This window comes from Opisthocomus hoazin, chromosome 13 (genome assembly GCF_030867145.1).
Source record: "Opisthocomus hoazin isolate bOpiHoa1 chromosome 13, bOpiHoa1.hap1, whole genome shotgun sequence".
Taxonomy (NCBI): domain Eukaryota; kingdom Metazoa; phylum Chordata; class Aves; order Opisthocomiformes; family Opisthocomidae; genus Opisthocomus; species Opisthocomus hoazin.
Window position 1 is genome coordinate 15,550,326 of NC_134426.1, and position 13,466 is coordinate 15,563,791.

At 43.7% G+C, this 13,466-nt stretch overlaps 1 protein-coding gene across 1 annotated transcript in view; it reads left to right on the forward strand.

The window, feature by feature from the left end:
- The window catches only part of SPPL3 (signal peptide peptidase like 3), a 60,721-nt gene that overhangs the window by 44,715 nt on the left and 2,540 nt on the right, over window positions 1–13,466 (forward strand). Inside the window, exons 4-9 of the mRNA XM_075434793.1 lie at window positions 458–577; window positions 3,975–4,053; window positions 4,802–4,914; window positions 10,157–10,263; window positions 11,250–11,413; window positions 12,682–12,881. Coding sequence (XP_075290908.1) covers window positions 458–577; window positions 3,975–4,053; window positions 4,802–4,914; window positions 10,157–10,263; window positions 11,250–11,413; window positions 12,682–12,881 — 783 coding nt within the window. The remainder of the gene's footprint in view (window positions 1–457; window positions 578–3,974; window positions 4,054–4,801; window positions 4,915–10,156; window positions 10,264–11,249; window positions 11,414–12,681; window positions 12,882–13,466) is intronic.

Below are 13,466 nucleotides of genomic sequence, written 5' to 3' on the forward strand. Positions count from 1 at the left end.
GGCCAGGCTCTTCACCTCGTGCTGAGAGGTTCAGGAAAACTTCTGTACGCTCTGTTCAACACATTTATGTTGCTCAGTGTAAAATGAAACAAATACATAATTGCTGTAGGAGTCCTAATCCCTAATAATTTTTTTTTTAAATTTCGTTTTTCATTCTATCTGTGGCACAACAAAAAATCATGCATCTTCTTTCAGCTTTCAGATCTTGGGTACTGCAAAGCAGGGCTGTTGCTGTAAACACCCAGGCACTGCGGCTGCACAGTTCAGCTGGAGTGTTTTGGCACAGGCTTCTGTGCTTGGTTATGATGGTGCATGAGGATCTCAGAGTAAACATCTGGTGCACCAGCACTGAAATGGAATGTGTTGTCACAGTCCTCCATTGTGTTGGTGAGGACAGGCTGTCAATATGTGTGGTAAGAAATAGCCCAAGTTAAATGTCACTTACTTTCTTCTGCAGGTATTCAAACCATTGATTCTACCCAGGCGTTGTTCCTGCCGATCGGAGCGTCTGTGTCTCTCCTAGTTATGTTCTTCTTCTTTGATTCAGTTCAAGTTGTCTTTACAATATGCACAGCAGGTGACTGAATTTTCTTCTCTTTGTTAAAATTGGAATAGAACAGAAAGCATTGATATAATTAAATATTGCTGATAAGAATTATAATGCATGTCATGGTACATTAATAAAAATCAGGTTTCACGGTTGTATTTTCATGTCTCTGTAGCTATTAATAAAGTGACGAGTATTATTTGAGAAGTATTTTTCCTCTTAGAGATTTGGTAAACCTACTGAACTATAAATTGCCAGAGTTCTGAAAGATGCTGAATGTATTACTTCACGTAAAGTTCACTTGTTTATAAATCAGTGCTCATAACTGTACATGGTATTTCGTAATTCAGGTACTTCACAGGATCATAGCATAACGTTGGAGATCCTATCCAGAGACTTCTTTTCCTAGTTTAATTTTAGGTTTTGCTGTTACGCAGTTTATCTTTGTTTCAGGGGTACTTCTGGTCTTACTAGGATTTTGAATGTTATTCTTTCTTACTTCTTGAAATTAGAATGAAAATGAAATGGTTCTCTGCAAGTAAATTGCAAGTCCTCTGATCCTGTTCATGATTATTTACATTTTGTCATTTAAGTAAATACCAGGGCTTTGATTTTTTGAAAGTTTTGGCCTTTTGATCTTTTTGCAGTTTTTCAGGAGAGCAGCTGGTGCTCAGGGTAGCAAGATTCTTCCTACTGCTCCAAATTTGCAGCAGCTTTGAAGAATTATACTCCTCAGTCCACATACTGAGTCTGTGAAGATTTTTAAACCCCTAAATACCTCTCATCCTCTCCTATTTTGTATATATGCAACACAGCTTTTCCCTCATGATTTAACTCCTGAGCTATGCATCCTCTTGATTTCTTAATTTAATTTTATGCATCGTGAGCTATGCAGCCTCTTAAACAGGGCTGATGCTGATGGGTGAAATCCAAATCTGCTCTTGACATGAGGCTTGAGCCTCCTGCCTGGGATTCTGGAGGCACAGTCCCGCAGAGGTCTGTTGAATACAGCTGTTACAACTTTGACCTGTGACACAGAGGTTCTTTCCTATTAAAAACCAGTTATTACTTCAGATAAATTCTACTATATTCTAGGTATTAGGGGAATATATATACACACATATATATAAGATATTATAAGGGAAGGTGTGTGACAAAAGACAAATTTTAATTTGTCAGGCTTATTGGTCCATTTATTTCCAGAATGACCTTGACATTTGTAACTTTATTTGTAACATTTGTGGTGTGTAATTAGATGATACTGTGCCAGCTGGGGCTTGTTGCAGCTTTAAGAGGATTGAGTCTGTCTGGGTTAGTGCACTCGGGTAGCCTTATTCTTCAACCTGGGTTTAAGATATTTTTTTGCTTCTCCTCGGTCTGGCGTCAAAGGGTGTCATTAAGCACCAGGGACTTTGGACCTAGAACCTCTAAACCGCAGAGCTTCGTGAGAGGCTGTGCAGCAGGATGGGAGCCTGCTGGAGCTGGGAGCTTGGGAGCGCTGGCCCGTGGCCCCTCCGTCCCCTGGAGCTCACGCAAGGCTGTTTTACATCCTCTTTTTGCGGATTTGAGAGGCTGCTGTGGGGGAACTTCTCAATTACAGCTGATGTCTGGTTTCTTAAACCTTACTCCTGCAGAGATCTGCCCTTCGGGAAGAGTCAGGAGCAAGGGGGGGTGCAGCAGACAGCCCAGGGCCGGGACCAGCTGCTGAGCAGAGGGCAGAGCTGAAGAGCTGGCGCGTTGCCTGCAGAAGGGAGTTAAGCCAAGGGATTGCCAATTGAATAATCAGTATTGAGACTAGAGGGAAGAGAAAACCGGTGACTGGAAGCCTGGGCAGTCAGGAACGAGAGTGAGAGTGGGTACTCATGGGCACTGCGTGTTAGCGCGAGGACAGTTTCATCCTTGTCCTCTCTGAAGGAGCCCAGCTTTGGGGTGGGGGTACCCGGGCAGGAGGTGCTGGGTTCCCTGCTGAGAGGAGGTGGGGCTGGAGGGGAGGAAGGGCGAGGAGAAATTCCAACGGCAAAGAAAGTGGGGCTGGGCACGGAAGGGTTGGTCCTGCTGACGGAAGGGTTGGTCCTGCTGTGGTGGAGCCGGGCTGGGGAGCAGGGCGGGCAGCGAGGCCCGTGGGGCAGCAGGGGCACGGGTTCTGCCAGGCACCTCTGAAAAGGGTCCCAGTTCAGCCTGTGCACAGTCACCCCACTCTTCATTCTTTTCCTACTCATTCTGCTTTTTTCCCTCCTGTCTGAAATATTGATAGAACTGTGAGTTTCCATGGTGCTGTTTGCATGCAGACACTTTTTAAGATTTTTTTAAATGAATTGATTTTAAAAAAAACAACAAAATCTTCCTCCTACTGGAAGGGACAGAATTGAGGAGCAGAATGGTGTGGTTTGACCAGACCAGTTTCTTTTCTCCAGCTGGCTTAACCTGTGTACTAAAGAGAATGTTTGCTTCCTTCCCATCATCTTCACTTGAGAAGAGAAAAAAAACAAATCAACCTCTTTTAAGAACCAACAACCACCCCAGCTTTTTAAGGAGTAGAGAACAGCACAAAGATCTGATTTGCAGCAAGCAGAAAATGTCGACCATTTCAGTCTGTTCTTGCTACAGCCGTTTTGGATGCGTGCTGCTGACATGTCTGTGTCTCCACGCCCTCACTCTGCAGCCTTTTAAACACTCCTTAGTGCAAATTCAGTGTTATTAAAAAAAAAAAAAGGGGGGGGGGGGAGGAAAAATGATTGTAAATACCAGCAGTTACTAAACATTTTTACAAATACGTGGGTGGGAGAAGTGTGCTTCTTAAAAAAGAAAACATTTAGGGGAATAGTCTGTTTGGATACTTAATGTATTTTTATCGTCCTGTTTTCAGAAACTTAAAGCACTTTATTTTAACAATTTTAAGTCACCAGCTACTGGATGTAACTTGTTTTAAGTTGTACCATGGGTTGGTAATGAATAAAGGTTTTGAATGAGATGGGGGGGAATGAAGCGATCGAGTTAAAAAGCGGCAGAACCCTTTATTCTGCAGACTTAGTCTGTCATACGTGGAAGATTTTTAAAAGCATTTCGCAACCGGTTTGTAGTAAGTTCTTTCACTTTTTTGACTCTCAGAATATTTGAAGACTGTTTTTCTTGCTGACATGATCAGGAATAGCTGTAAGACTTGTTTTCCTTTTTGTTTTTTGAAGGTTTGGGGATGGGGCGTTGCGTTCCTTTGAGAGCTCTTTATTTTGACTGAAGCCTGAAAGCGTACTAACAATAGAAGTTCTGCAGAAAACCTTGGGGCCTTTAGCTGCTCTTGCTTTAATAATACGGCAGCACATGATAGTAGGACATTGTTGTAAGAGCTTTTTCCAACTGGAGAAGCTTGTTTGTGTACTGTAGAAATGGGGTCTGAATGCACTAATATTACTTTTTCTTCTCTTTCTAGTCCTTGCGACAATAGCTTTCGCTTTCCTTCTGCTCCCGATGTGCCAGTACTTAACGAGGCCTTGTTCACCTCAAAACAAGTAAGGATTCGAATAATCTTTTGCTCCTCTTCCTGTAGTAATTATTTCTTTTAATGAGAATTCTTTAATGGAGCCTTTGGTTACGAGCGTGAACCTCAGGTCTTCAGGGCTGATGTTTGTGCATATTTTTAGTGCAGACACCATATTTCCAATTTGAAACTAGGAAGCACAATTTCTGTAGGTCACCCGTGCTTGCCAGCCTGGGAGAGGCGGTACCATTGCAGGGACTTGACTTCCCAACAACAGTATTTTTTTAAGAAGTTTGGCTTATTTCGGCTGAGATTCCAGAGTGTGGGATCTGGTATTGGATTTTAATGTTTGTTAACATTGAGCTATGGATTTTAATGCTGACTCTTTCAGGGACTGTAGTTACACTGGTTGCAGTTGTTAATGTCATGAACTTTTTTTTTTTTTTTTTTTGTTATCCTGTGACTGGGGTTCGTGTTGCAAAAAACACTGTCTTGGCCAACACCAGGAAATAGCATGCATGGTAACAGTTTCAAGAGAGGTGCCAGGATTTTCAGGGTTTTTTCCGTCTCTCTGGTTCAGGCTTTATACACGTTGTTTGAAGGTGAGGAAAGCTATTATTTTGTTGCCGTTTTGGTACCTATTTGTGGCAACGGAACTTCCCTCCAGTTGCTCTTGGCATCTTTCATCAGCAGTTGAGCCTCGTTGCAACAGTGCCCATTTTCTGTTCTTTAAATGGAAACATAAAGCCTTCTAGCTAATGTTTATATGTTGTTCCTAGGATTTCCTTTGGCTGCTGCGGGCGTTTCACTGCTGCTGAGTTGCTCTCATTTTCTCTCTCTGTGATGCTCGTCCTCATCTGGGTCCTAACTGGCCACTGGCTCCTTATGGATGGTGAGTATGTGAATTAAGGGGTTTTACTACTGGTCTGTGCCTGTTCTGACACGTCCACTCACCTGGTGATGATTGGTGAAATCTGCTAATGTTAATGGCTTGCTGAGTTGTGTTATTGTGTGGTGGACTCCCTGAAAACAACCGTGGTCAGGAATGTGCCAGGCTAGTGTTTGGGACGCCTGTTTTTCTGGTTTGTAAAAGCTTCCAAGGAAGGGCCAGAACACTCCTGACAGATATTCTGCACCTGCGTGGTGTAGGGTGAATCACCTGTTTTAGTGAAGGATGTGTGGAGACAGTGGTTGTTTATGAATCATAACTTGATTTTAACAATCTGGTTAATTTTTCCCATGCATCTTGTTGTTTTTTTGGTTCAGATGGTCAAATAATTTGCTGTGAGATGGTTCACAGTAGCTGGTTGTCTTTGATCTCTTTGATGCTTGCCAGTTAGGATGGTGAGATGGGTGAAGCTGGCAGGCATCCAGCTGGCTTGAAGGTGTGATTTCCCCCCCCCCCCCCCCCCCCATGATGGCTGAACTGAATTTGCAGCTTAGTGTTCCAAAAAGGAGCTTTCCTCCTCCCCTCCTGCCTTCCAAATCTCTTGTGCTAGCTCTGGCACTCGTTTAATCAGATGGTAAACTGATTCAGCTCGCTAGAATGGCAGCATACTATTTTTTTGCCAGGCTATTTTTCTGTTGCTGCAGTGAGATGAATTGGATTATTGTGCAGTCAGGTATGTGCTAAATTTGGCAAAAGGTAAGTGGCAGCATGATGGGATCTGAGAGGATGGAGTGGATATGGTAGGAGAGGTGTGAAGGGAGCCAGGAGCAGGACCTCCGCTTCTCAGCAGTGTCAGGCAGCTAGATTGGCTTAGGATCTCTGGCGAAATGGCACCCTGAGGTTGTGATTGCTTGAGGAAAAATAGCTGAGGCAATATTACCTGCTCTTGAAATTGTTTGTTGCAACAGAAAACATACATTCCATCAGCTTTCCAGCTCCTCCTAAATGAGATGGCAGCAGCAGAAAGTCCTTAGCATGGAAACCTGTCGCGGCACCTTGACTGTTTCTTTTGTACATAGGTGTTACGTCTCATTCGTGCTTTTTGTGGCTGTAGAAGTTCCACCTGTTCTGTTAGGCAGTACGTCTTCAGGTACCCAGAGACCAAAGGAAAAAATGCAGATAAAGCTTGGTTTGTTTTAAGCAGAGTAACCCACCATGAAATCAAGGGTGATTTTTTTTTTTGATCTGCAGTAGCTAAAAAGCTAAATGGAGTGTCAGGTGTGGATTCTGACAAAATCTGAAAAGGCTTGTCTGCACTGAGATACCAGCAGAGCATCTACTTAAAAATAGCTATTTTTGTGAGCACTTTGGTCTGAAATAGCGGGCTTTGGGGTAATTAATCTGCAGAGTACTGAACTACTGGTGCAGAGTGGGTTTTAGGTTTTATTTCTGTTGGTGGTTGTTTATGGTTTACTGAATTGTGTTGATACTGTCTAGCTTTGGAGTTTTTCATGTGGTTTATGTGTTTGTATTAAGAGAGCTTGTACTATATAAGTAAGCCTCCTGTCACTTGTTCAAATCCAATTAAATCAACGTTTGTCAGTGACATTGAACGGGGGACAGCGTTTATTGGCCTTTGTCAGGGAAACGGGCTCTGCAGTTTTGTTCCTCATACTGTACTGCTGCAAGAGAGGTCACATCGTCTCTGCTTTTACCCTTTGCTCCTCTGTAGCTGAATACTTGAGATGCCAATTAATCTCGCTTGGAGGGAAATGTGGGCAAGAAGTACTGCTCAGTAATATATGCAAGTGGAGCACTTGCTCATCGTTCTGCCAGCTGCTGGGTGTGCTGTGATCTGACTCCTCCTCGTCGCTCGCCCAGGGATGATCTTCTGTTTTGCTGTCAGCAGAGAATGAAGCTGATGTGAACGTGCTTCACATCGCCTGGGCCGGCTGCTGGGGGAGAAGTGGGGCAGGCGTTTGTTCTTAACAGCACGCCTCGATTTTTGTGTGTGTGGTTTGTTGTGCAGTTGATTCTCTCTCTGTGAGAGAGTATTTTGACTTTAGAGCTGAGTGAAAAGGAGGGGAAAAAATTTCATGGTAGTTTCCAGTCCTTATAAACTCGAGATGTGGCAGTTCCTGCCAGAACAGTCTTCATTGCTCAAATACTGCAATTCCCCTGTCTGCGCAGTAGCTGGTTGAACTGCTTCTGAAGCCAGGGACATTTTACGGGATAGAATGAGCAGATACTGTCTCCAGGGGATGTTCTGGCATGTGATGATGTACGTTTGTAGGTCTTGACATGCTTATTTCTCCGAGTGGATTGTTTGATGACAGAATCATCAAGGATGGTCACTGTCCCCTGGTAAAGCCTGGCTAAAAGCTTTCCTAAGTAGTGGACATAGCCGGAGATGTAAAGCGGGAATGCTATAGATGTATGCAGTGTCTATCTATAGCTACAGAGCGAGCTGGACGGTCACCGATAATCCGGGAGCTGCTGCAGACCTGAACTGCTGCGGCAGCTGGGCAGAGGCTTCTTCATGTCTTCTCATTCCCACTCTTGAGAATACTCCGAGAGTTTTGTAGGAGCATGTCGGAACACTTCATTAGATCAAAACTGTAGTACCTGTTTCTTTCAGAGGTCAGCTGGTGGCCTGTGGGAGAAGGTTAAGCCTTGCCAGTGTGCATCATGCTCTGTGAACCAGACGCCACACCACCAGCGTCTCGGTGGTTCCGTCTCTTCTGGACGCACTGGTGCAGGAAAGCTCAGCAATCCGCTGTATCCGGAGAGTCTAATCGCACAGGCGAGAATATTCGTCATCCTCAGAATGTCCTTATTCCGCAAGGAGTGTGCTTGCAGGGACTGCAGAGTTAATTAGTTCTGTTGATTGAAGGTTAACTCTTTCAGTTAGCTCTTATTCAGTTCCATGAACCCGCTGCCCAGCACTTCCAACCCAGAGATACCATTTGTGTGGCCCTCCCTTCCCTCCCTTCCCTCCTTACTTCCGTTTTGGTTTTGGATTTTTTTGAATGATCTGGAGTACATTTCAGTGGACATCTGCCTTACATAGCTTGTCAACACCACCCATGATGTGGGTGCTTGTCAACACCACCATGGATGTGGATGACACTGTTTCTGGGATGATTTCTGGACTTTCTCACTGAGAAGGAAGCTGGCCTCCATCTAGAGAAGCTGGTGGTGGTTTGACTGCACTTTGGCCTATGTTACTTGTACTTGCTCTCAGGCATTCGTGCTTACCTTCTGTTTTTTAAATTTACCAATAATTCTTAAAGCAGTTGCAAAACTGTGTAATTATTAGCATGTCTTTCACTGTTGTCTAAAGGACTTTTTTCCATCTCCTTTTCTACCCTCTATTTGCTTCGTTTGATGAGAGCATCTCGCGTGTGTGCCTGTGTTCGTTTCAGTGACAGAGAAATAGAGTGTGTGAAGAACAGACAAAACTTCACGCTGGTTAAAGTATTTCCACTTCTAGTTAATTATAACCTGGAAATCCTCTCCTAAGTATAGGCTTGCTTGAGCTATTATTAACATTGGCTTTATAGAAATGCCTTTGATTTAAGACAGACTGTTCCCTCGTATTTGCTCTTCTGCCAGAGGAAGCGTGTAACTAAAGGCTGTGTCGAATTACTGAACGCAGTTCTTTTTCTCCCTGCTTTGCTCTGTCAAATTCTTTAAACCTCAATAATTTGCTTACAGTTGATAGCTAGTTACAGTTGTGCAGCGTGGTTTAGGGTACATTTTAATCTGAGAAATCCCATGACTTTGTTAAAACCGGCAGCCTGGACGCGTAGTATTGTGCTCGGCTTGTCGGTTTGCCCAAGATGGGGGGTTGGGGAGGGTCGGTGCTGGGATGCAGCCCCTGGGCAGGGGCTTGGTGGCACTTTTCTCCACTGAATCTGTATGGAAACGTTTCCTTCGTGTTTTGATGGAAGAACTCCACATCTTTCCGGTGAAATCCACGCGTAAGGTAGTTTCACAGTTGCATCACTGTAGCTTGAGAATCCAAAGGTTAACTTGTATATTTGGGCTTAGGCAAGCTGTTGTGCTGCTGGGCAGGTACCTAAGGCATCGATGTTCCCTGCGGTTTCAGGTGGTCGAACTAGGATCATAACTTTTCACAAATTCCGTCTCCTGTGAGACAAATACATTGTGTTTACAATGTCTGCATACTTAAGTGTAATCTGGTCCCAGCAGGGCTCCGTTATTCCTTGTAAATATACTGATGTCATAGATGAAAGTTGATTTACTTTTTAAGGTTTTTTTTTTATTTTTTTTAAGTATCTCTTTAGGGATTTGCTTGTAACCAGTTAAATGTATTTGACTGTCAGTTGAGTATCTTTGGTAGCTAAGGCTGGGCTTAAAGAAGCAGGAAATCACACAAATATGAAGACTGGGTTGGTTTTTTTGGTGTAACATCTTAGTTTTCTACCCTGACAAAATTCTCCTTGGACCAGAACTAACATCTGAGCTGCGGCATGTTGTTCAGCTTGGTGACCTGGCTGAAAACTCGCCCCTGGGAGAGGGGTTAGGAAAAGACTTGCCCATATTTTTTTCTCCATTGGTAGGGGAAAATTGGCTTTCACATAGATTTTTGTTACTGGGAAATCCCTGTATATCTAAAGGATAGTATTTCATAGTTCATGTTCGGGCAGTCTTACAGTCTTGCCCAAGCAGAAGATTGGTTTGAGTGGGTTTTTGTCATATCATGTTCTAACATGTCACATAACCGTGCTATTTCTGAATTAAGAGTCACGGATTTTCTTTATTTTATGTATTTACTTTCACACTACTAGAAGGTTTGCTAGTAGAGGTTTGTTTGGGATGCAGAGTTCAGAGTTGTTCTGTTGCCTGTTTTTAACTGGGTCGTCAGTGTTTTATGGGGGAGAGAGGGTGTCTCGAGGACACAAGACATGAAAGCATTCCTTTGTGGTGGGCAGTGGAAGTAGTGTGGAATGGGCAGTTGTGCCTGCAGAGGGATTTCTGCTTCCATGGGAGCGTGTTCGCAGCTGGCCACTGAATGTATTTCGACTTTTCTTAACTCTGGTAAGAGGAATTTCGCTATCTGGAAATAGTAGCCAGTCATCTAGCGCATGCAGTTCTGCACAGGTGCAAACAGAGGCTTCTTTGGGATGTTTTTTGGGGGGGAGGTGTTGGCTTTGGGTTGGAGGGGTTTTTTGCTGTTTTGCTATTTTTAATGTACTAATTATGTGCTTGCATTTTGTAGCTCTGGCTATGGGCCTGTGTGTTGCAATGATAGCCTTTGTTCGGCTGCCGAGCCTGAAGGTTTCCTGCTTGCTACTCTCTGGGTTACTAATTTATGATGTCTTTTGGGTAAGTGTTTTGTTTAGTTTTGCTAAAACTGTTTTTATCCTTTGGATTTGTAATGGGCCTCTGGCCATTTTTACAGGAATTGTACTAGTATGAAGTTGATGAAATCTGGCAAAGCCAGAAGACGGCTTCATTGCTCCATTCTGAGACGTTAAAGTCTGTAGCAGGATATAGAATTGTTTCCTCGCTGATTAGTTGACAAAAGAAGAAACATGATTAGAATATTTCAACTTTGGTATATTACTAAAAAAAAAGAAATTGGACCTCAAATTTGGAAAGCCTGGCTGAAGATCAGAACAAGCATTTCCAAGTAAATGCAAAGCCTTATCCATGCCTGCACAGTGCCCACGTGCCAACTTCTGATTAGCTGTGAAAGGTGCAAAACAGGAACGCAAGCTGATTTATAGCTGGTAGTGTTGGCATAAAAGCTACTGCACTTTACAAGAAACCTGACAGAATATATTTTGTAATACTGAAAGGATTTTGTTTTGCCTTGGCGTAACACCAAGCGCTGCTCCGGGGAAGCGCTCGCTGACAGCCAGTCGGTTTCCCAGTGTGATGAGCTGTAGCGTAAGAGCCTGTTTGAAACAAGTGTTGCATCATTCCGTTTGTGAGCGAGCACTGCACTTACGCCTTCTCTGCTTTCAAGCTCTCCCGTATTTTCAGTATCCTGTTACCTGCCTCTGTAGTCCTGGACTACCTGCTTGTGGTCCAGACAGATCCTTTGCCAAAGGGTCTCTATCTGTTGATCAGTATCGTGATACCAGAAAGTACATTCCAGTTGTTCTTGAGGATTAATAGTGAAAAAAACTTTGTGTGAATATTTGAAATATATTTTGCCTTTTGTCATCATATATACACCATATGTACGTGGAAAAGTTGGACAGTATCGGTTTTTTTTCCTTCAGTAAGCAAAGCAAAAATACATGCAGCTTTGAGTTGCTCTATAATTGCAGTTTGTAATTTCTGGTGGTTCCCTTGCTCTGCAGGTCTTTTTTTCTGCCTACATCTTTAACAGCAATGTTATGGTGAAAGTGGCTACACAACCAGCTGATAATCCCCTTGATGTTTTATCCCGGAAACTTCACCTGGGACCAAATGTGGGTAGAGACGTTCCCCGTCTGTCGCTGCCCGGTAAACTTGTATTTCCAAGGTAAAATCAGCAGTTCTTTTACTGTATTGTATAAGAAAAATTTTCCCTTACTGTACTTTTCAGTAGCATTGATTCTGTTGGAAAAAATCAGCTTAGTTCCCCGTTCAGCCGCTCCCTCTTCATGATGAAAAGCTGTGTAGTGAGTAGTGAGGGCTGGACACTGCATTTGCTGACTCGTAGTGTGCAAAAATGATGCTGATGAGGTCAAGAGGTGGCCTGTTCAGAACGGGATACGCTTTTCGACATACGTGTGGGTTCTGCAGTTCAGTGACTGCTCTTGCAGGGTTTGTGACCTCATGGTTAAAAGCAAAAGACCTGAGGTTTATTGTAATGTCTGAAGAGTCTTGATTACTGCACAATTGCAAGTGATTGGGAAGGGAGTTAGAAACGGATCCAAGCAGGGACGGCTTACCAGGTGAGTGCTGCGTTGGAGGGGGATTACTGCACATCTCTGCTGCGGGGCTCCTTGGCGTCTCGGGCTTTGAACCAGATGCGTTGTCCTGGTTAGGCAGTAAGCTCCCGCGCGTCAGCCGTTGCGCAGGAGGTGATGTTGGCATATTTACTCTATTCTGTCTTTAGATGTTGGGATGCTGAAATTGCAGAGATTAGGAGTTGATTGTCTGCAGTGATAAAACCAAAATTGTTCATTTTGTCAACTTTGTGATAACTTAATTTGGCTTCGTTTTCATGGAAAAGATCTTGGATTTAAGAGAACGGGCAATTCTAGTTCTTAATCCGCTTATCAATTTGCTCTTTTTTGGGAGTCTGGAGACTATAGTTTTCCATGTGTTTTGTCTGAATGAGGCCAAAGATCTGAGAAGTCCATAAATTGAGTTATTGCCTTGTATTGGAGGTGATCTGTGTGCACAGGAATGAAGGTGCAGTGTCTGTCGATGGCAATCAAACAGGTTGATAAAGTGGTCAGCTGGTGCCTCCTGTCAGTGCTTAGAAGATTGAAGCACCAAGCTGATGGATCTGCTTCGCTGAGTGGGTTAAGAGCACAAGCAGCTTAAACACTACAGATAGAACTAAACTGGTTTGGAGCAACATGCCATTGCTGTCAGAATGGGTGTGCTTTACCACAGCTGAGGTGGTGGTGAAGTCACGGAGGAAAAAAACCTTCAGTAGCCAGCGCTTAGCTTCTGCTGCATCAGAGTTTGCTGGTAGCAAGAAGGGGCGTGCAAAATGATGCGCAGAAGCACAGTGGAGGAGCCTGGAGCATGTCGCTGCGTGTCTTGGGCACCAACCCAATTTCAGCTGCTCTCTAGTTCCACAGGCAGCCACTTCTCTATGCTGGGGATCGGAGACATTGTGATGCCAGGTCTCCTGCTCTGCTTCGTCCTGCGTTACGATAACTACAAAAAGCAAGCCAACAGCGATTCCTGTGGTGCCCCAGGACCGGGGAACATCTCTGGGCGTATGCAGAAGGTCTCTTACTTTCACTGCACACTTATTGGATATTTTGTAGGTGAGTAATTAGTTTAATATGGATAGCTGCTTAGTGAGCAGAAGTGGGATTACTGTAGTACGTTTAAAAGATGATGAAAGCAAGTGTAAAGAGGCTTTGAGAGAACGCTTGGTTATGTTCTTTTTTAATCCTCCTCTCTCTGGGTTTCATTGGCATGGTGTAGGGAGAAAACCCTTCTGCAGCCGCCGCCTTAAGATTTGTTGTTGTTGTATTTTATTTAGAGGATGAAAGAGATTATCAGTGTATTTTTGTTAGCGACATTTTACACTTTGCTTTACTAGCATAGAAGGTGTCGTAGCTCATACCCTGGTTATGGGAAAAATGTGGGAGTTTCTAGCTGGATCATGCCGTGCAAGAGTACGTCTAGGTAATTCATCTTGATAATTCCTGCTTTTTTATATTCTGCTGTTAATGTGTATGATCCTGTGACATTTTAGTACATACGGAAAATCGTCAGTCGTCACAACTGGCGTGCTGTTCAGAATTTGGTGTCGCCATCCCTCTCCTCCCTCACATAAAACTGTTTTTTCTCTAAGGTCAGGACGTGTGTGTGCATATCCCGACTTCCTGCAGCCCTTCTGAGGA